General features: G+C 40.2%; 1 protein-coding gene across 11 annotated transcripts in view; it reads left to right on the top strand.

The window, feature by feature from the left end:
• NPAS3 (neuronal PAS domain protein 3) overlaps positions 1-22951 on the top strand; it is a 795184-nt gene that overhangs the window by 514592 nt on the left and 257641 nt on the right. For all 11 annotated transcript variants that reach the window (XM_056850745.1, XM_056850750.1, XM_056850744.1 and 8 more), the window contains one exon: positions 16356-16445. In XM_056850745.1, coding sequence (XP_056706723.1) covers positions 16356-16445 — 90 coding nt within the window. The remainder of the gene's footprint in view (positions 1-16355; positions 16446-22951) is intronic.

Below are 22951 nucleotides of genomic sequence, written 5' to 3'. Positions count from 1 at the left end.
CTGAACTCCATCGTGCAAGCAGAGTGACATTGCCACCACTTTTTGAAGATATCACATTATAGGGCATTGTCTAAGGGTTCTACTTACATTATGAAGTATTCACGAGTTTTTTGCTGTGTGATGTGTGGCCAAAGATCTCCTTGTATCACCTGGTGGCTTGGTATTACCCTGTTGCCCCTCTTTTAGCCTGACTGAAGAAAGGGCAAAGAGTGTCAGACTGGGATCTAAAGATCCAGGTTCGAATCCCCACTTTGCCATGGAAGCTTGCTGAGTGACCTTGGGCCAGTCACAAACTCAGCCTGAACTTCCCCACAGGTTTGTTCTCAGGATGAAATGGAAGAGAAGGGAATAATGTAAACCACTTTGGGTCCCCATTGAGGAGAAAAGCAAGGTATGAATCAAGTAAATAAACTGACCTCCACAGTTTCCACAGAGGAATTTGCCTATTCTATAGTCCTTTTTGCCCTGACCTGGATGGCCCAGGCTAGCCTGATTTCATCAGATCCCAGAAGCTAAGCAGGGACAGCTCTGGTTAAAACCTGGATAGGAGAGCACTGAGGAAGTTCAGGGTTGCTACTCAGAGGCAGACAATGGTAAACCATCTTTGTTAGTCTCTTGCCTTGGAAATCCTGGGGTCGCCATAAGCTGGCTGTGACTTGATGGCCCTTTATGCATACATATATCGGCCTACTAATGGTGGTTTGCAATGCCTCACCGCATGATACCCCTGTTAGCCAGCTGCCTGAATGTATGCATCATGTTTGTTCTGCTGGCTTCCCAATCACAACCAGGCCTTTCCCTCTTCTATGATTCTCTAACACTGCAATCTTAAGCAGAGTTAGACCCTTGTAACGCCCACTGACTTCACTAGTCTAAAAAGGCCTCTGTTTAGGATTACACTATAATTCACACAATCCGTTGATTCTCTCTTTCCTTTTACCCACATCAGTTACTAAGATGTGTTAGCTATCCATACTTCTGCCTCTCTTTGGATCACTGGTTCCCAACCGGGGGTCCGTGGACCCCCAGGGGTCCCCGAGAACTAAATTAAGGTCCGCGAAACAAAGTTATAAACCCATAATAAATTAATATTTTCAATTAAAAGTTCTCCATTAGAATAATATTTGAATATATATTTTTATAAGTTTAATGTTTAACTAACAGTTATGATTAAAGTTTATTTTCAAATTCTCAGAATTTTTATTTTGAACCTTGGGGTCCCTGCACCGAACAAAAAAGTCCTAGTGGTCCCTGGTCAAAAAAAGGTTGGGAACCACTGCTTTGGATTTATCTGGTCTGCTTTTCTAATATTTTAATCTTTTCTGTATTTCTGTATTGTTTTATATTTGCATACTACTGTATTTTCTGTTTCCTAATTTAACCTGCAGTTGTTGGTAGGTTTGCTTATTCTTCTAATTTCTCATTCTTTGTTATCGTCCAGTTTGCAAGCCTTTATTTCCAAAAAGCTTGTAATGAAGTATAGAGCAGAAGCAGATTTCCGACCATTTTGAACTGTTCCCTATTTCACTGATGACATTTATTGCTTTCCCAAACTATCTAAAGCTGAAATATGCTCCATATCATTTTGTATTGACATAGCAGGTCCAGGTCACTCTTAGTATGTTTTCTAGCGTAATTAGCAATGCTGAGCTTCATTTATTAGAGAAATTGTGGGTTGCTACAGTGACGTTTTAACAGTGATAAAACAGTAGGTGGGCCTTAAAGACTCAAAGCTAATTCCCATTAAACTACTTTTTATGATGTCGTGGCATATTAAGAAAGAGTTTGAGAGGTCTTTCTCATTCGTAGCTATAGTGTTGATGCTTTTTTAAAAAATCTATTAAACAATCTGGCCTGCATTTACCTGTAAAGCACACTGTATAAATAATTGCTTTATGCAGCTTTGCTGTTACCTATTGGTAATGACAGGTTTTTCACAAGAATAGACAACTTGTTTAGGAGAATGCTGTTCACATCTAGCATGGCCTGTCTTTTGTAGCTGTAAAATATTTTAGACATTGTTGAATGCTACATATCTAATCGGCGACAGGCATTGTGCTCAAATTAATGCTTCACTCCAGTTATAATATAATTATGTCTTAACAGTCGAAATTTCTAATTAAGATGATCTGTTTGCCAGGGAAAAAGTTTGGTATATCAGTGAATCTATTTATCAGGGGTGAATAGTTTCCCCACTGATCAGAGCCTGAATTATGAGGAAAACATCACAGATGCATGCTGCATTGGGCAAAGAACACATGCACGCATTTAAATCATGTATATCTTTCTTTTAACTGATGTAATTGTGAAATATGTTCTTTTTGCATTCATAATTAGGGGGTGGAACAGATGGTGAAGGCTTAGTTTAAAATAATCTATCATTAAAATAGCCTAGCCTACTGGTAATTCTTCATTCTAACTGGAGTTTAGGTCAGAGTAACAGGATTTTTTTGTAGTGCTGGCATGCAGGGGAAGGAATTAGGGACTTCATGGATAGTGTGTGACATAGGAGGAGATTTCCCAGAAGGACACAGGTAAAATTTCAAGGTATGAAATTTTTATATGTAATGTGAGTACATGTCCAAACAAATTAGCAAGGATAAAATCCCTTTGGCAAAGTGGTCTTTTTAGCACAGCATGATTAACAATGAAGTCTTCATACTGATATTTTTATGCATAACAGCTGACTGGGTTCCTTTCTACTGCCTCCATATTCTGAACAACTAATTGTTTTCTGTCTTCACATTACTGATAACTTACTTGCCAGGAAGGGTGAAAGAGGAAGTCGGAGATCAAACACCACATCCCAACCTGCAGAAGGTGATTTTCTTTTTGCCATCTAGTCAAATCTGGCTTATGGCAACCCCTGATGGGGTTTTCAAGGCAAGCGATGTTCAGAGGTGGTTTGCCTGTCTCTGCGTCATGACCCTGGTATTCCTCTGAGGTCTCCCATCCAAATACTTGCCAGAGTTGACCCTGCTTAGTTTCTGAGATCTGACAAGATCTGGCTATCCTGTGCAAAAATCCAAGCACCCCTTTGCTACTGGTGCTAACCAAAGTGGGCTTGGAAACTAGCATCTAAGCTGCTAAAGAGGGTATAGTTTCTGTGTCCAGGTACCAAGGAAATCTTGCTGGTTTACAAAAACAACTAATTTTAAGAACATAAGAAAAGTCATGCTGGATCAGTCCAAGGTCCATCAAGTACAGCAGTCTGTTCACACAGTGGCCAACCAGGTGCCCCTAGGAAGCCCACAAACAAGACAACTGCAGCATCATTATCCTGCCTGTGTTCCACAGCACCTGATATAATAGGGATGCTCCTCTCATCCTGGAGAGAATAGATATGCATCATGACTAGTATCCATTTTTACTAGTAGCCATGAATAGCCCTATCCTTCATGAACATGTCCACTCTTCTCTTAAAGCCTTCCAAGTTGGCAGCCATCACCACATCCTGGGGCAGGGAGTTCCACAATGCATTGTGTGAAGAAATACTTCCTTTTATCTGTTTTGAATCTCTCACCTTCCAGTTACAGCAGATGACCCTGCGTTCTAGTATTCAACTCAATTCAATTCAATACCTTTATTGGCATATTGGTTACAATAGCACCATTTAAAAAGGTATCCAATAAATAATAAAACTAATAAAAGAAAGTTTCATTCATGGTTGCTTTAGGGTAAGTTGTGCTTGGTTCCTTTGATAAGTATGGCAGCTAAAATAAACTTTGCTACTTTCTCTGTGGTACAAGAGTGCTGGTCAGCCAGAAGGAAAGCCACTTTGTCTTTTGCGGAGAGATATAAGATATCTTTTATCAGTGGTTCAATGTAAACTTCCCCAAAAGACACATAATAGGCACAATGGAGCAGCATGAGGGTCTGGGAGGTTCTGTGGACATGGGCAAGTCCGATTGCAGTCAGGGATGTTCTTAAGTCTGCCCCAAAGGATTTCAGGCAGATAGATGTTTAGATGCGCTAGCATGACAGCTCGTCGGAGTTGTGGGGAAGTTAAACAGGAAAAGTAGGTCGGTAGAGCTCCGAGTGTTGGGTAGATACCAAGTTCTAATGGAGAACAGACCCTACACACTGATGAGGACAAGGTTTGCCACTCAATGTCTAAAATTCTTTGTTTCACTAATCTGAAAGCTTGCTGATCATCAGACATAAAGAAAGACTCCAGTGGGAGCATTCTAGTATTATGAGAGAGGGAGAGAAGCTTCTCCCTGTCCACTCTTTTCATACCATGCATAATTTTATAGACCTCTATCATGTCTCTCCTTAACCGCCTTCTTTCCAAGCTAAACAGCCCTAAGCATTTTAACTGCTCCTCATATGGCAGTTGCTCTAGTCCCCTGATCATTTTGGTTGCTCTTTTCTGCACCTTCTTAAGCTCTGCAATATCCTTTTTTAGGTGTGGTGGCCAGAACTGTACACAGTATTCCAAGTGTGGTCTCACCATAGATGTGTACAAGGGCAGTATGATCGCAGCAGTTTCATTCTTTATTCCTTGTCTAATTATAGCCAGCATGGAATTTGCCTTTTTCACAGCAGCCGCACACTGGGTTGACATCTTCAACGAGTGATCCACATCCACCCCAAGATCCCTTTCTTGGTCTGTCACTGCCAGCACATATCCCATCAGTGTATATGTGAAGTTGGGATTTTTTGCCCCAATATGCATCACTTTACACTTGCTCACATTGAATCTCATTTGCCATTTTAATGTCCATTCCTCCAGTTTCAAGAGATCCTTGTGGAGCTCTTCACAGTTTTAACCATCCTAAATAATTTGGTGTCATCTGCAAACTTGGCCACCTCCCTGGTTGGTGCAATCTGTGGTTGTCACACACAAGGTTACCTGTTTCAAGGTGGGACATGGACTCTTCCTGAATTACAACTGATCTACAGAGATCAGTTCCCCTGGAGGAAATTGAAGCTTTGGAGAGCAAACTCTATTCTGAGCTTTTCTCCCTCACCAGACACCACTGCCCAATCTCCAGGAATTTCCCAAGCCAGAGCTGGCAATCCTACTGGATCACAAAACAGGAACCCCCGCTCCACCCCTTAGTTCAGCAACATTCCAACTTTCCAGCACCCTGTTTTCAATTCTGTGGAAATTATTCAGAAGTGTGATTCACATGCAAAATATGATATGGAGACATGTTTAGACTTTTAGAAATTGATATAGTTACTTATTGTCAAGACTGAGCACTCATTTCTTTGATAGTATCGTAAAGACACAAACGTATGTGGGTGAGAGAGAAACTTGGTTGGCTATGTGTTCATCTATCTAAAAGAAGTACTTGTCACTTTTCAGTGAGGGCACCAGGACATGTCAAAAATTATATTTTAAAAAATCCCACTTAAAACCCACTTAAAAAGTAACAACGCTAGAAGCTACTACAAAGCTATGGTCAGTGCTCCTCTGCACATATACCTCACACATTATTCTCATTCAGATTATATAAATTGTAATTACCAGCATTGTTATTTAGATATGGAACAGCTACTCTTTACACCTGAAAATAATTTGCTTCTTGTTGACCATGTAGGCTTTTTGATGCCTGACAAGGAAAATCTCTCGTCATTGTCTGGCTAGCTTTTAGCTGTTTTCAAGAATCAGAAACCTGTTAATCAAATGCATGCATGCATTGAAAGCATTTATTTTAGGCTTTCCTCTAAGATTTTGTTCTCAAACTGCTTTGGAAAAAAAAACATATAGATTTCAGCATGGTATTATGATAAATCTTCTTGAGGAGGGGCAAGCATTAACATTTGTGTCGGTACTTTTTCATCTTAATCCAACCTTGTTTAATAATCAGAAAATCCTACATAGTGAGTAAGAAGATGTAATTAACTCTTTGACCCCAGAATCTTAATTGGCGCCTGTTGAAAACAGTGGGGCAGTTAGAAAAAAAAAAGTAGCCTGTGGTGATTGAAACAGCATAGTACATAATGGTTTTCTCAAATCAAAATAAGAAAGTGCTGGGAAAACTCAGTTTTAATCACATTTAGTACATAGCCACTAGGCAGAAAGGATCACAAAACAGGAACCCCCGCTCCACCTCTTAGATCAGTAACATTCCAACTTTCCAGCACCTTTACACTGTCAACTTGAAGGAAGGCTTAGTGAAGAGTGGAATCCTCTGTACCTTTGTTGTAAAGGGTGCTGTTTAACTTCACAGATGACTAAACCATAATTTATACTTTGATGAGAATGGCTTATAAAGAAGACACCATATAAATGCTTAGCTTTTTTCTGCACTGTTAAACATAGCAGAGATCATATACAAACTAAGCTTTTTAAAAAGTATCTGATCCACTGATTGGTCTTTATAAAATTTGTCAGTCCACAGTATGAACACCAATGAGTTTCTGTGCGGAGCTGCACCATTTGAGAAAGTTCAATAAGAGCTCTTAGGGATAGGAAATCTTGAATAGAAAGGCTGTAGTCAAACATCAACACTATATTTATAGTGCAGTGGTTACCAAAATTGCTGATGGCACTTACTAGCTGTGTAAATTGAGTACATTTAACATTTTGACAGGCATCCATAAAAATCAATTGTCAGTAACCATACATATTGAAATTATTCTTAATTTATTCATCTGCTACAAAGAGACACAACTTTGTTGAACTTACAAGTACTTTTGTAATTCTGACAAAAGGTAGCTATAAAATGGCAGCCATGGGCAGGGTGGATAGGTTTGCCTAGTGGGAGACTGTGGGGAGGATGGGTGGGGCTATTGCTTGATGGTGTGACACTGCTTCCGGGTTTGCCCTGGAAATGACATCACACTGTTGATGCAGCAGTGTCCCCCCACCCTTCATTTTACCACCTGCTGGCCTACTGAATGGCAGTGGAGGTCATGGGGACCTGGCAACTCTGGGGTGGACCTAATTGCAAAGGATCACTGTGGAGGCAGTGATAGGGAGTCTCACAAAATGTTGAGAAGCTCTAATCTGAGCATTCTCCTGTAACTGAGGCAGTTTCTTTTCCATAGTTAACTTTAGCCTCTTCCCCCCTCCCCTTCATTTTTGTTTTTTTGCAGGATTTTCTTTCACTCAGCTGCATTCCCCATGTACCTAGAGGGCACCAGGTATCCTTTTTTATAGTACTTTGGGGTAAAATTCCCCTTACAGCTGGGCATGACTGTAGCTTGATCTGCTTCAGGAAATGGAATTGTGTCGACACCGTTTAAAGTTAATCAAACAGGCTCATCATAAACTTTCCTTCAAACCTCAGTGTCATAGTGGAAGAAAGCACCAACAGTTGATATCTCTGTTCATCCAAATCGGTGTTTTTATTTACCACAATGGGAGATTTCTAAGTTCCATCTCCTTGCAAATCACTTCCTCCCATTTAGAAATTATCCTCTAATACCAAGCAGATAGATGTCTATGATTTTCATGTAATGAGGGGAAAGCACTCTGCACATTCAGAGAAGAGATTATTCTTGGCTCGGATTTGTTTATATTCTTCCAAGGTCCTTCTTCCTGCATTAAGAGGTGGTTGATATTATTCCCCATCAGCACTTTAGCCTTTGGCAGGGAAATAGTTATTTTTCAGTAAGAGGTTTTGGAGCTTAAACCTTACTATTATGCCTCTACAGTCCTTTAGCCCTCATCAGGAGCGTGACAATAGTGATTATTTGTTGAGTAAAAGGCATTCTATACATGCTCAAAGAGAGAGATTCTTTCACACAGGCAAAATACAGGAAGTGGGCTTGAAATCAATGATTAAAAAGATACACAATGCTTCTTTTTCTGCCCACCAGCCTCAGGAAAAAATCCTCAAGAAAAAATTTCCTCAGGAAAAATTTCAACTGCAAAAAAGTGACAATTCCAAAGTAGTATTAATACTGCTCCTGTTTTTTTTCCCAACAAACCAGAATGAAGGAAAAGGCCCAAGAAAAAGAGTAGGTAAATGTGCATTTGGTGAAGAAGGGATTAACAGGCATAGCAGTTTCCCTTCCCAGGCAATTCAGACTTTTACATTATCTCTTATATATCTGCAACAAAAATGGCTAAAAACTTACTGTTTACAAAGAAACAAAGCTGGAATTTCAGGCCAGGGGACACCATATCTCTGAATAGGCATATACCTTCTGTAGCCACAGGCTTATTCAAGCTTTATTACAGCTCGCTGGGGTAGAGAGATTGATAAAATAATAACAATAATAATAACCATAATAATAATAATAATGCTGTAATGTGCATCGGGCTGCCACTGACAGTTGTTCAGAAAATTCAGCTGACCCAGAATAATATAGCCAGACTACTGACTGAGGCTAGCTACCACCAATGGCTGCCTCCCATTAACTTCGATGGCTTTTAAATAAAACTCTCTAAGGGCTGGTTTTGACCTACAAAACAGTAAATGGTTTGAGACCAGTCAGACTCAGGATGGCATATCAGTGCCAATGGTGGCTCTGAGGCAATGGTAAGAACTATTGCTTTCTTCAGGCATGCCTGGTATCAATCCAATCAAGCAAGCAATAGGAAAGCAAGCCCTCATAGGGTGAATGGAGATATCCTGTTTTTTTCTTGTTCGTTTGTTTTGCCATCAAGTTGCAGCTGACTTATGGCAACCACCTAGGGTTTTCAAGGCAAGAGACATTGATTCTGGTATTCCTTGGTGGTCTCCCATCCATATATTAGCCAGGCCGACACTGCTTAGCTTCTGAGATCTGATGAGATTGGGCTATCCTGGGCAATCCCATGTAGCACCCCTTTAACCAATCACTTAATCCATTGTGGCTGCATCACAGCCTCTTAGATTCTTGAAGGACCCATCATTATATCAATCACTTCATCAGATCTTCTCAACTGCGTATCGATCAGTGTTTTTAAAAGCTACCATCATGTACATTGCATGATAAACCTTTTCAGAGATCATTAAGAGGAAAACCTGGTTGCTAACCTGTACCTGGTGTTCTTTGAGTGATCATCTGAGTAGTCTCATAACCACCTTCTTCACAAGTGACACTTTAGCTTTCCTTCTGATACATTCTGGTGATAGGCTAAGGAATTTAGTTGAAAGACACTCACCTTCTCCCATGTGGCATGCACAGATAGTAACACATTTCTTCTCAGGGGAGGGGGTATAACTGCTTCAGCAGAGCTGTAGGATGCTCCCAGTATGGGAACATTTTGTACTCACAGAACCCAAAAGCGTTGAAGGAATTGTCAAACAACAGTCACAGATGAGCAATCTGTTTTTCTACCAGTTAATACAACCAAGTTTCATATGTGAGTGAGCAGAGGGATAGGAGTAAAGCAGAAAAGACAGACATTGTTTCTTTTCCACTTTATCCTTTTCTATCCGGGAACAAGTATTCGGGTCCATACCCTACTAAGGAGGACATGAATTTCACACTGACCAAGTTGGATTGTCAAACTTACTTTATTCAACTATGATGAAATTATGTCAGCCAGTCACTGGGTCTGTTAAGTTCATCACCAAATGACTGAAATAAAGGGTGAAAAAAAATTCATTGTTTCCCTCCCGCCCAAAAAACTATTCTGTATGGTTTATGGCTGACTTAACTCTTTATTTAAATAGCTACCTACTGAATGGAGCAGCAGTGTAGCAAGGGAAGGAAGCAGAACTCAGTCAGGCTATGTGAGAACATCCATGCACAAAAAGCCAATTGCTCTGTACTGCACCATTAGTGAAGCAACTTGCTGAACAGCCAAGGAACAGCCCATCAAAAAATAGGCTCCGTGTTCATCCCTGGCATTCAGAACATGAGCCAAAGTGGCAAATGTTCGAACATCCTTATTCCCTATATACGTTTCCTCTTCCTAGAGATGCAACCTCAGTTATGTAATCCATACTCCCATATCTACCACCAACAGTGTATTTCAGTTTGTCCGGAAAAAAAGGATAGGGGACAGACTTCAAGGTGAATTTTGAAGCATCTGTGAAATGACCAAAAAATAAAAGGCAGAAGAATGTTTAATGGAAAAAGAGTGAAGATGGGTGGGAATGGCTACCAGGAAAAGGATTATTCCAAACCTATTGTGCAAAATGTTCTGTTGATGGAACTAAAGGACAAACAGTGAATAAATTCAACCTGCCTTTTCATTACATACAAAGCCAAAATATTTAACAAGGAGAGTGTTCACCTGGGAAAGTGTATCATCATTGTACAGAAAACATGAGATTTGAGGATTTCAGTTTGAAAGTTACATCTACCAAGACCAACCTTTAATTTCAGGCAAAGTTTCAGAGGAGTACCATAAGAGTGGGAAAATCCAGTACTTGACATAATCAGCCATACACATCAGCAAGCTTTGCTCATTTGCTTGCTAAATTTAAATCTAAAAATGTTTTGACTGTATTCTTGTTTGGGTCAAATTTAAACTTCATCTCTTAAAATTGCTCACCAGTAATTGATGTCAACGTTCAAGGTTCTTGTGCTAATCATCTGAAAAGACATTATGATAATTTTCCAGATAAAGCTCTTGCATAGTATAAATACTTTTGTTTGGGTAAAGTCTATGCAGATTTACATTTTTATTAATTCATAAATATAAATTGAAGATCTTTCTTCAATGTGGTAACTATATTGTTTTCCAATAATTGGTTCATTCTTTGAAGGAACAGAGTTTGTTGTTTAAAAAAAGACAAATTCTGCTTTCATATCAAAACAAGGAAAGCACTTTCCAACACCAGCTTCTGACTATAAGTATGTTAAAAGCAAGTGTGAGACCTGCAAGGACTTGCAGGGGCATATAATTTCCCCTCCCCCACTATTTCTTTTTCCCTTCCTTGGAAGCCCCCATAGCCCCTTTCAGCATTGTCATAATCTTTTATTGTCTTATGACTAAATGAATTTATTGTAGATGGTCTTGACAGGATGGAAAACTGGCCTAAAACTAATAAAATAAATTTCAACTGAGAAAAATTTAAAGTTCTGCATTTAGGCAGGGAAAATAGGATGGGGGAGACTTGTTTAGCAGTAGTATGTGTAAAAGGATCTAGGGGTCTTAGACCATACACTGAACATGAGTCAGCAGTGTGATGCGGTTACTAAAAAGGCAAATGTGATTCTGGGCTGTATCAACAGAAGTATAGTGTGGAGTGGACATCATGTGAAGTGATGGTATCGCTTTACTCTGCTCTGGTTAGACCTCACCTAGAGTACTGTGTTCAATTTTGGGCACCACAATTTAAGAAGGATGTAGACAAGCTGGAATGTGTCCAGAGGAGGGCAATAAAGATGGTGAGGAATCTGGAGACCTAGTCGTATGAGGAAAGGTTGAAGGAGCTGGGTATGTTTAACCTGGAGAGTAGAGACTGAGTGGTGATATGATAACCATCTTTAAGTACTTCAAAGGCTGACATAGAGAGGACGGTGCAGAGTTGTTTTCTGATGCCCCAGGATCAACGGGCTGAAATCAAGTCAAAAGAGTTTTCGGCTAAACATTAGGAAGAACTTTCTGGAAGAGTGGTTCCTCAGTGGAACAGCTTCCTCAAGAGGTGGTGGGCTCTCCTTCTTTGGAGGTTTTTAAGCAGAGGCCATCTGTCAGCAAGGCTGATTCTGTGAACTTAGGCAGATCATGAGAGGGAGAGCAGGTAGGATTGCACCACTTTGAGATCAGGAAGCAATTTTCCTCCAGGCCAGATTGGCCAGGGCTCCTGGAGGGTTGTTGTTGTTGTTTTGCCACCTTCTGGGCAAAGAATAGGGGTCACTGGGGGTGTGGGGGGAGGTAGTTGTGAATGTCCTGCATTGTGCAGGGGGTTGGACTAGGTGACCCTGGAGGTCCCTTCCAACTTTAATTAACAAACCTTTTATCTGACCCCCCCATCTTCAGCTATATTTATTATTTGTTGACCTCATTTGTACCCTGCTTTTCTCCACACTGAGGACCCAAAACAGCTAACATTACTATCTTCTCAATTTTATCCTGACAACAACACTGTGAGGTAGGTTAGGTGTGTGACTGGCTCAAGGTCACCCAGCAGGATTTCCATGACAGAGTGGGGATTTGAACCTGGGTCTCCCAGATCCTAATCTGAAACTCTAATCGTAACACTGCACTGGTGTTCATGAGGTGGCTGCTATTGAACAGTAGTGAGCAGCTGGGCCTGGCTGAGCCATGGAACTCATATAGTAGCAAGTTACCTGGTGGTTGCCGCTGGGCCTGGCCCCAATGAGTCCTCCTTCAAAGGCCAAAACTGCCCTGGAAATGGCCATGCCTTTTACTGTCCGAAACTTCAAGAATACTTCAACTGGCAATACTGTGTGGTTGCCTAGCAACAGTAATAGAGGACATGTATTTATTAAAGCAACAAGTGCTGCTTCTATTATTTTGGAAGTTTTAACACCCCAGTGTATTTTTTTTTAATTTCAGACTTTTCTGCAAGCTTGGGGTTTTCTCCGGTTTATAGAAATATCTGTCTTCTCTGTTCATGGCTCGAGTCTCTGACTCTGAGCATCTGCAGGTTTGGCCATGTTAAGAATTTGATATATTGATGATAATCAAAAGCAAAAGAATCAAAACATTAAAAATTACTCCTTAGTATTTGAAACAGAGCGAGACTGCTGAAGATTTTGTTATGTACCAATTCTTCTGTTCTGCTGTGATCACAGTTGGAACTGATATGATAATACTCGCAATAAAATTACCTTCCTTGCATTATCATACATACATATTTTTACAGAGTTTAAATTTTGGCTGTCTAACATTGACAGTTGCAGTTGGATTTCAGTGGGCTTAAGAACAGTTTCTTCTGTATTGGATTGGGGCTTCAGGTGGGTTCAGTTTTTATTATGTTAGAGAATCTACATGTGGAGTTGTTTTAAGTGGTTTTAAACTTTATGGCATGATGCATACAGTGGTTCTAACTGTGGATACAATTTACATAAAACCAGGAAACCGAGAAGGTTTACAAAAAGCTTAATAACAGGATAAATACTAATGGGTTACAAAAATGTTCAATTAACAAAGCTTTAATGCATTACAAATAATAAATACTAATAAATTCCATTAAACTCAATGTGTTTCAGCCATCAGGCCTTCCTCAGTGGTACAAATTATTAAATAACACACCATAAAGTAAAATTATTCAAAATACAAAATACAACATTCCTTACCTCTACTTAACTCAGAGGCATGTTCAGAGCAAGACTGCTGGAAGGGAAACGGGCAAGTGAAGGGTGGGCTCTCCTAAAACAAGAGCTGTTGCAAGCTCAAGCCATTGCTATTCCAACAAGAAGGAAATATGGTAGGGGATCCAAGAAGCCAATGTGGATGGACAGAGAACTCCATGATGCGCTAAAGAAGAAAAAGGAAATGCTCAAGAAATGGAGGCTCTAAAGAAGAGTATCTGAGGCTCTTCTCAGATACTAGGCGCTGTAGGTCAGCCATCAGAGAGGCCAAAGCTGAGGCTGGCCAGGGAGGCTCACTACAACAAGAAAAGCGTCTTCAGCTGTGTGAGCAAACACATGGTAAAAGAGGCAATAAGCCCACTGTTGGGTGAAAATGGAGAAACTCTGGTAGAGGACAGAGAGAAAGCAGAAAGGTTCGATGCCTATTTTACCTCAGTTTTTCCCCTGAAGAAGGGGACAGGCTTGTGTAGAGATCGTAGTAGACAAGGCATGGTGTCTGGGCTGCCAATTGACATGGAGACAGGTTGTTGAGAGGCACCTTGCTGCATTGGATGAGTACAAATCCTCCAGGCCAGATGGTATGCAGCCAAGAGTGCTCAAAGAACTTTCTAGAGAGCTTGCAAAGCTTTTGCCAATCATCTTACAGACCTCTTGAAGGACGGGAGATGTGCCACAAGACTGGGGGAGGGCAAATGTTATCCCAATTTTCAAAAAAGGGAGGAGGAATGACTCAGGAAACTACAGGCCAGTCTGTCTGACCTCTGTCCCAGGGAAGATACTGGGGCAGATTTTAAAGGGATCAATCTGCGAACCTCTGAAGGACAACTTGGTGATCTGGGGAAGTCAGCACAGATTTGTCCCCAACCGGTCCTGCCAGACCAGACTTGTTTCCTTCATTGATCAAGTGACAATGTTGTTTACTTGGATTTCAGTAAAGCTTTTGATAGGGTTCCCCATGATGTCCTTATGGGTAAACTGGAGGATTGTGGACTGTACTATAGAATAGTTAGGTGGACGGGGGACTGGTTTGGAGAACCACACAGAGAGTAGTTGTCAGTGTCATTTCATGTGAATGGAGGGAGGTGATCAATGGGGTTCCACGGTTCTGGGCCTGGTACTTTTCAGTACTTTTATGAATGATCTGGATGAGGGGGTGGAGGGACTACTCATTAAATTTACAGATGATACCAAATTGGGAGAAGCCGTGAACATACCAGAAGATAAAGAGAGAATTCAATTAGATCTGAAGACACTGGAAAAGTGGGCGGATGTGAACAAGATGCAATTCAACAAGGATACGCCAGTATGATGCAGCAGCAAATTTTTTTAAAAAGGCTACTGCTTCCTTGAGGTGCATCAACAGAGGCATAACATCCACATCACAAGATGTCATAGTCCTGCTGTACACTGCATTGGTCAGGCTGCACCTGGAGTGGACAGAATAGAGTGGGTGTAGAGGAGAGCAACCAGGATGATCAGGGGCCTGGAGACCAAGCCCTACAATGAAAGACTGAAGGACTTGGGAATGTATAGTCTGGAATAGAGGAGGTTGAGGTGGGACATGATTGCTCTCTTTAAGTATTTGAAAGGCTGTCACTTAGAAGAGGGCAGGGAGATGTTCCTGTTGGCAGCAGAGGATAGGACTCGCAATAATGGGTATAAATTATGGGTGGAAAGGTACCAGCTGGACATTAGGAGGACATTTTTGACAGTAAGAATAGTTCAGCAGTGGAATTTACTACCTAGGGAAGTGGTGAGCTCCTCCTCTCTTTCAGTCTTCAAGCAGCAGGTGGACAGACACTTGTCAGGGATACTCTAGGTTGATCCTGCATTGAGCAGGGTGTTGAACTAGATGGCCTGTATGACCCCTTCCAACTCTATGATTCTGTGATTCTAAGTAGGGCCAGTTCATTAGCTGGTTAAGTCTAATTTCATTATTGAAATAAACAAATTCACAAATTATTTTTCAAATTGTTGTTCATGGTCCAAATATTTCTGTGAGCAAGGCTAGGATGAGTCGTAGGTTTATGGTGTGTATATCCACATTCAGGAAGCAAAAAAAAACCACTCTCTTGTTACCCCCATAATCTAACAGATCTTGGTGTTGAGATCTATGGGATATGTACTTTAATGGGGCCCTCAACTGCTACTGGGGATGCTATCTCATGCAGGTATAGCAGCCTCCAGGTTCCAGAAGCTTTAGAAAATGGAGTTTCTAGGGCTCCTAACAGTAAGGATTTGAAGACAGATGAAGCTGGCAATAAAATGAACTATATTCGTGGGGAATATTTACCTTAGTGGGAGAAAGTATATGTGCAGTTTTCCATGCTGTAATGCAGGGGGCCCAGTGTGGTGTCCATGGGTCCCATGGGGTCCACCAACACCTTTCCTGGTGGCCGCCAATTGTTTTTAGAAAGTTGATGGGACCTTTGCTCAGCAACATTTCTGATTGGCCTTTGAAGATTTAATTGGCTGTGCAATTTTTTTTAAGTTGCTTTGGCAGCAGCCACTATTACAGCACAAGGTTCTTTACTTTGTGACTGAAGGTAAGTTGCAGGAGCCATTTTGTGGTTGGCTCCGCCTCCTGTGGCAGCCATTTTATGGGACCCATTTCGTGGCTGCACCCACCACCCTGCATCACAATCCCAAAGGTGCCCACAGGCTCAAAAAGGATTGGGACCCCTGCTGTAATGTTTTAGTTAGTAATAAGACCTTTTCTGAACATTTAACTAGAGGTATGTTTCTGGTGGCATTCATTTTGTCTATATAACAACATCACTTGTCCTTTAAATATTATTTTAGAAACCATGCATGTATTATTTTAGAAACCAGCTTTGCATCTGCCAGAATATAATTTAAACATACAAGTTGACACTGAAGAGATTAGATTCACAAAATTTCTGTGGTCTCCAGGTGTGAACACATTTGACAGTAAACAGTTCTGTGTGCATTCACAAAAAAGTGCATGGTTGCATTTATGACTGTAGGAGGGGAGGTGTAATCCTTTGTTAATTTGCAAAGTTACTACAATTTGCAGTGCTTAACTTATTATCCATTCTCCCACAAGGAAACTCTTTTCATTTCTGTCTTGTACAGACAGACATTGTTTAGGAATGGTAATGTATGTTAATTGATAGGGAAGAGAATTGATTCCTTGAATGTGAGCTGGCTGTATGTTATCTGGTAATGAAATGTATCACCACACAACTAACTTTTCACTTTTTCTTACTTTGCAGTCCCTGGATGGATTTGTATTTGCACTAAACCAAGAGGGAAAATTTTTGTACATTTCGGAAACAGTCTCCATTTATCTAGGCCTATCCCAAGTAAGTAGAAAATTCAGTGGTGCAAGCTCAGTCTTGGGCTCATCATTTTTAAAGCAATAATCTGTTTTGCAGCATTTTGCATGTTATTGAATCTCTGATTTAATGGCTGTGTCTTATTCATCCTAGAAAATAATTGAATAGTATGATTCAGTACTGAACGTTCAAATGGAGGGAAAAACACCAGGGCCTGAAATCTTTTTCTTCCACAAAGGATCATTATTAATTTATTGAGAACAAGTGAAGTTTCTTTTCTCAGTTGTTTTGAACTTTAAACCTCAGTACCTGGTAGGAAAGGGACATACTAATAGTACTTCCCTTGTGTCCTATTACTGGATGTTTATGGAGTACCCTGCATTATCCTGGGAGCTGACACAATGACAGGGAGTCATTCAGAGTCAAGAAAAGCTGAAAAAGACCATTAAAATGACTTGCAGAGAGGGTTTCAACAAGGACACATTTTGCTATTTTCATAAATGTTCAGTAATCTGCCTCAGATATTTTAAATAAAGTAATTGAATTATTTAGTCTAATTGGTGACATCTTTTAATAGAAGGTTATCGAGAAAGAGAAGAATTAATTGTTATGTTATAACTAATGGCTCCGGTTTGAGCAATATTGGCTTGCCACATAAACCAGAACTGTCCTCATACATCTGGAGGCTTTCTGCAGAGTAGGATACTTTACTATGCCCATCTTGAAGAAACTCCGTAGTTGTGATAATACTTGTATAATACTTGTATCTATTTGCTTGATATGGTGCTGATTTGGTTGCTTTTGCTGCCATGGTGGTTTGGAGATGCTTCTCAGGAGTGGAATTCTTCAGAACGGTGAGATTTGTTTATGCATTAGGGTTGCCAACTCTGGGTTGGAAATTCCTGGGGATTTGGGGATGATGCCTGGGGAAAGCAGTGTTTGGGGAGGGGAGAAACCTAGGATAGGTATAATGCCATAGCATTCACCCTCCAGTGCTGCCATTTTTCTCCAGAGAAACTGATCGATGCAGTCTGGAGATCAGTGGTAGTTCCAGGGACTCTCCAGGCCTCACCTGGAGGTTGGCAACCATACTATGCACAAGGTAAACTGAAAATGTTATTCTGAAGTCATGAAAAGGAAAGTGTAAATGCTTCAAGCAGAATGTGAAAAAGGGGAAGCAAGAGGTACATTTGGAAGCAGTGGAATAATAGCCATTGAATTCTTAGAGGAAATGCAGATAGTTGCTGATGATTATGCATTAGTTATGTGGCTATATTGTTTATGTTGAAATTTTAACAAATAAAAACAAGGCCTGCAAAAAAATATTGTTAACTGAGCAATGGTATTCTTGTATTTTGCTACAATACCTAGTTTTGGACTAGGTCCTGATTTTTCCTGTTTTGGAACCAGTATCATTTCTTCACAACCAGTACGCCAATGCGGTTTTAAAAACCCTAGAACATTAATGTTTAATATTGTCTTGTGTGGATATTAGTGTATTTTAGGCATGATATCCAACAAAGTTTAATAAACCAGTAAAAAAGGAGGCTAAAAAATTAGTTTAACAGGTAAATGCTAATTAGGGAACTCTTGAAAGGCACCCATTATACACCAGCTTAAAACAAATTTTACAGCCCTGTTTAGTGGTGTAATCCAAATTCTGTCAAGGCAACTGCATTTTCTGTAATTGAGATGTGTATGTTTGCTTTGCATAACAGATGGCTCTGTATGCTTAGACTGATAGCTAGGAAAATAATAATTGCATTATTCTGGCCAAAAGAATATTAGTTCTTGGGTTGGGGCCATTTCAGGCAATCCTCCTGCCAGCACAGCATATGCACATATATGGATTCGATTTTCAAGGAAATTGATGCATCTGGAATAGTGTGGCCATCTGAAATATCATCTGTTCAAGGAAAAAGTTGGCTTTAACCCTGTCCTAGTCCTTGTTAAAGCCTGCTTCTACCGTGGGCTGCAGCACCAGTAGACAGACTTAATATTTGAACAAACATAGACTGGAACATTGCACTTCCTTTTTTCAGCTTTTAAGCATGGCAAGGGGAAGAGGTGTTCTGGCTGTAAATAGTGAACTGGATATAACTTAAAGCTGCTACATCCCAGTGCCTTTGTGGAAAAGATCTGATTACAAAAGGACGATACCAGTACAATGAGCAAAGTGTGCTTCCTGAGCTTAAAGCCTCGATTTTCAAGACCAGTTTATGCTTGGGAAAGTCCTGGTATTTCTGTTTACAATGGGTAGATTGCTCTATAAGATGGAGCACTGTAAACCAATGTGAAGTTTTCTAAAGGCTTATCCAGAAGATAGTTTCAAAGTTTCTCCCAACAGCATTCTTTGCAGAACAGTCCTGCATAGTTTCGATTCAAAGGCAATGGCATAATATTTATGTAATGGATGTGGAATGCCTGCTGCACAGGGTGGGGGTGGGATAGCCAAGTTTAATGTCTTCTTTTTTTTAAACTGATGTATCTTTTTTTTAGATGTGTTTTTTTAAGATGATGTGCATTTGAGCATCCAAGAGAGGAAGGGCATAGTCTGCCAAAACAGGGTCTGTAAATTGAAGCCCAGTACCTCTAATGCAAAGTCCAGAATCCCTTTGGCAATTTCAGCTTAGGAACGAGTCCAACCAGGGTTTCACGGTAAAGTCTGAAAACTTGCTGTTGAGAGGTAGAGTGGCAAGAGGCTTCTACATACTCTTGGCCTGAGGCTAGTCAGTTTCAGTTCCCATAAGTCCATGCTTCGTAAATGGAGCTCTGGTGTTAGGGTCATTCTGCTCTGACACCATTGGTAGGAGTACAGAGAATTTTTTTTCAAACGTTCAGCCACTTTTCAGTCAGCATTCCAACTTGTAATCACCTGCTAGCTGAAAGAAATAATTATATTTTCCAAGTAGTGATATAATTTGAGGAATTGGAGAAAATGTTATATCCCTGAAGCAGAAGGTTCTTTGACATAGGATCTGTGCAATAAATGTGCAGCAGCTGTGCATTTGTCATGCTATGAACAAATAGCCTAGAAAGGTAGTAGGAGAACACTTATCCCAGTACAGGAAGGATCAGTACTTTTTCTCAAGTTGCCCGCAGTAGCATCCTTAAGGGATAGCATAATCTATCTAAGCCGTTCCCAATTTCTGCAAGAGCCTCTTGTACAATCTCATCTCAGGCTATGTTGAAGTAGTCAGTATTCCAAGAGAGTTGCACTAAGAATGTTCCAAAGAATGTTTCAAACATTCACATGATGCATGGCATTTTACATTAGAACCCTGTACCACTCTGATAAATATAAGTAATCTGGTAAATGTTTAAAATAAAAGCATGTTTTCTTATGTTATAGTTCTGCAAACCACTGGAAGTTTCTATTGTTCCGAATAACCAATCCAAAAGTAGTCTTCAGAAGTCTATGATATTTTACAGATGCATTGCTAACACTGGCAAAAAAGAAGCAGCAATCATCCACACTAAATTAAGCATTCAAAAGCTTTATTTACCGCAAAGAGCAGCAGCAGAAATAGCTATGCAAACAATTCTGCTTGTTGAAAGGAAATGCTAATGTTTCACTGTAGTGATCTAAAAATTGTTCAAAGTGTGGAAGCCATTGTAGTGGGCTGTTATGTTATTGAATTTTGCTTTGTGATAAAGGTGCCAGGAACAAGCATTAATGGGATATGAACACATGAGATATCTTGCTCCCAATTCTTTATGTTCTATCTATTGCTATCAGATAAACATTGCTGGGTTCCTGCCATGAGCTGGCAGAGGTTGTGGTTGTGTTGAATAAACCTTGTGACACTTTGATCATTTACACATTCAGTAATGTTGGACATGTTCTTGAGAGTGATGGCTTGAACATTTCTTGTGTGTGTGTGTGTTTTAGCGTCTGGCATATCTTTTATTACACTGTCCTTCGATTTGTTTTTTTGTTGCTCAGTTAGTGATCACATCCGTATGTCTGCATTAGAGTTAGAGCCTTTTGCTGGGGCAGGGAGGGGAGAAAGTTTACCTTCCCGTTGTATACCTTCAAAAGGTGCAAAATGGATTATGATGTGCATGGACAATTTAAAAAAAAATCTTATAGCAGTATTAATCCTGGGGGTGTATGATTAGCTTGGAAATGTTGGTGATAAAATTGGTAGTGACTGAACAAGGTGGTACTATTTCTGACGGGCAGCCCATTTCTAAAGGGGGGTAGTTAGTTGACGGCTGAGAGCAGTGCAGCTGCGGCACCTCCTCACAGGCTTCCCAGTCAGAAAATACATGAAATAAATGTATTAAAAATAGAACCCCCTGAAACTCCTCCAGGGAGTCACAGGGGGCAACGCCAGCTATTTTGTTGGCGTAGCAACACTGCAGCATAGAGGGGCTTTCCCAGGCCGAAAGGGGTTTGTGAGCTGACTAATGTCAGCTCCGCCCTGGAAATGCCCCGGAAATGCCCCCCTGACGCCAGCTCAGGCACTCACTTTTGGGATTTTGCTGTCTGCCTGGCAATGCCAGCAGCCGAGGCCCGTGTTGCTGCATTGCTCCCCGGTGCCAGCATAAGTGCCTCCCAGGCTGGTGTCTGTGCCACTTATCATGGCACAAAGTGGCACAGACGCCAGCGTGGGGTCATTCTACCTCCTATGGCACTTCCCCCCCCCTTCAGGATTGCAGATTAATGTTAATATGTTGCAGATAGGCTGTGGTACATGTTTGGACTTTTCTTTTCATACTTATAAGAAGGAATAAAAGTGGGAAACTGTAAAGGCAGACTCAGTAAACAAGCCATAACATGATATTTCATGAACATCAGTGTCAAACCGCATAGTTAGGGTCAGGTACTAAGTTCAAGCGCTGTGCTATAAATGCCAGAATATACATGATTCAAGAAAAGTGTAGCTTGCTCTCAGATTTTATTTTATTTTTTACTTACAAGGCTTCTGCAATAATTCTTCAGTTTGCACTGCGCTCATGAGTGTCTGTGGATCAGAGACCTCAAAAATGGAAAAATATGTTTATAGGTACAAACAAACATATATATTATTGTCTACAAATGTCCAATATATGCAGTCACACTGGAGGAAAGTTGTTATGTTATAGATCTACCTGTTGACCTGTTGAATCATGGCCTAGATCTCCCCATTTGGTGTTAGTTTTTTAAATGCCAATAGCCTTTTATTTTAATTTAGCCTACATAAGCTCAACTGCTTACCCAGGACACCTCTGTCTATGCCTTTGCCCTTAACGCTTGGTGTTCAGATGATACCCAAAAACAAATAGTTTTTAACTATTGCAATAAGTTTGCTTCAAAAATGTCTGCATTAAAATCATAGCAAATATGTATAAATGCCAAGAAGCATAATTGTCCTTAACCATATTACATTACAGTCAAAAGGAATAGCTATGTGGTTATTTATATGATCAAGATTCAGAGGTTGCCAACCTTAGGATTTCAGAAACTCCTGACAATACAAAGAAAAAATCTTAGGATAATTAGCCACACGCATTTGTTACTTGCAACAAGTGATGATAAATATGTGCTCAAACTTTACATCATTTTCCATAACTGATCAGTTAATACTCAATGGTAGTTGAAGATGTAGACTATTTGTTGGAAATAATATGCTTAAAGTGAGTTACGGTGATATGAAAATCTCATCTATGATTTTAAATCTGTATGTTGGATCATTTGGTGCTTTCAAGTAATCTCTTGATGTTATAGTTTTTGGATGATAAATGTACATCTGTCAGCCAGTCTTAACATCCGTGGTTCAGCCTGCTTCTCTATGGAAATGTTAATACTACAGCCCAATGGCAGGAATGTCTCCATTGTTTATTTCAGAGAAGCAACACAAAACCCACACCTATCTTTTTCTTTTATTGTTTTTCTCTTCTTGTACCCCTAATAATTGGCTTAAGGGTAAGTTCCAGGCCACATGGGTTAGACATGAAACTAAGACTTTTCAGATGCAACCTGTGAGCCCTATTGTAGACTTAACTTGCTTTATATCATCACTCATTCCAGAATATAGAGAGGTGGATCCATCATATTGCCAGTGGCTGCAGGTTCACTTTCGACTCAATTTGACAAATGATTGAACATGTAAAACCATAAATTTCAGTGACTCCAGTTATGTTGTGTAAATAGGGCCACTCTACAACTAGGTTGTTTACTTGAGGAAATGAACAAGAATCGGTGGAATGACAGAGCCTGCAAATAAAATTAAAATTAAAATGTTAACCAATTGTTGTTTTAAATATTGTCTAGTAATAAAATGGGAGAAGAATTTCAAAGCCTTTAGAAAAGGCATTATTTTGTGTTTTTTGAAAAACTGGTGGCACTCTCCAATTTGTCCAACGTGATCGTGGCTGAACTCTTCCCCACCCTCAAGTTTAAATCCTCAACTTAAAGTGTTCCTTGTCCTTGCTTCCCAGCTATCCAGGACACACACAGGGTTGCAAATTGCCCTTTCAGAGGAGATCCTGCTAAAAAGAGAACAGTGCAGCTGCACACACATAATAAAAGCTAATAGAGGTGAAGG

This window comes from Euleptes europaea, chromosome 6 (assembly GCF_029931775.1).
Source record: "Euleptes europaea isolate rEulEur1 chromosome 6, rEulEur1.hap1, whole genome shotgun sequence".
In the NCBI taxonomy this organism is placed as follows: Eukaryota; Metazoa; Chordata; class Lepidosauria; order Squamata; family Sphaerodactylidae; genus Euleptes; species Euleptes europaea.
The sequence above is the reverse complement of the archived record's forward strand: the minus strand, read 5'-3'. Positions and strand labels throughout refer to the sequence as shown.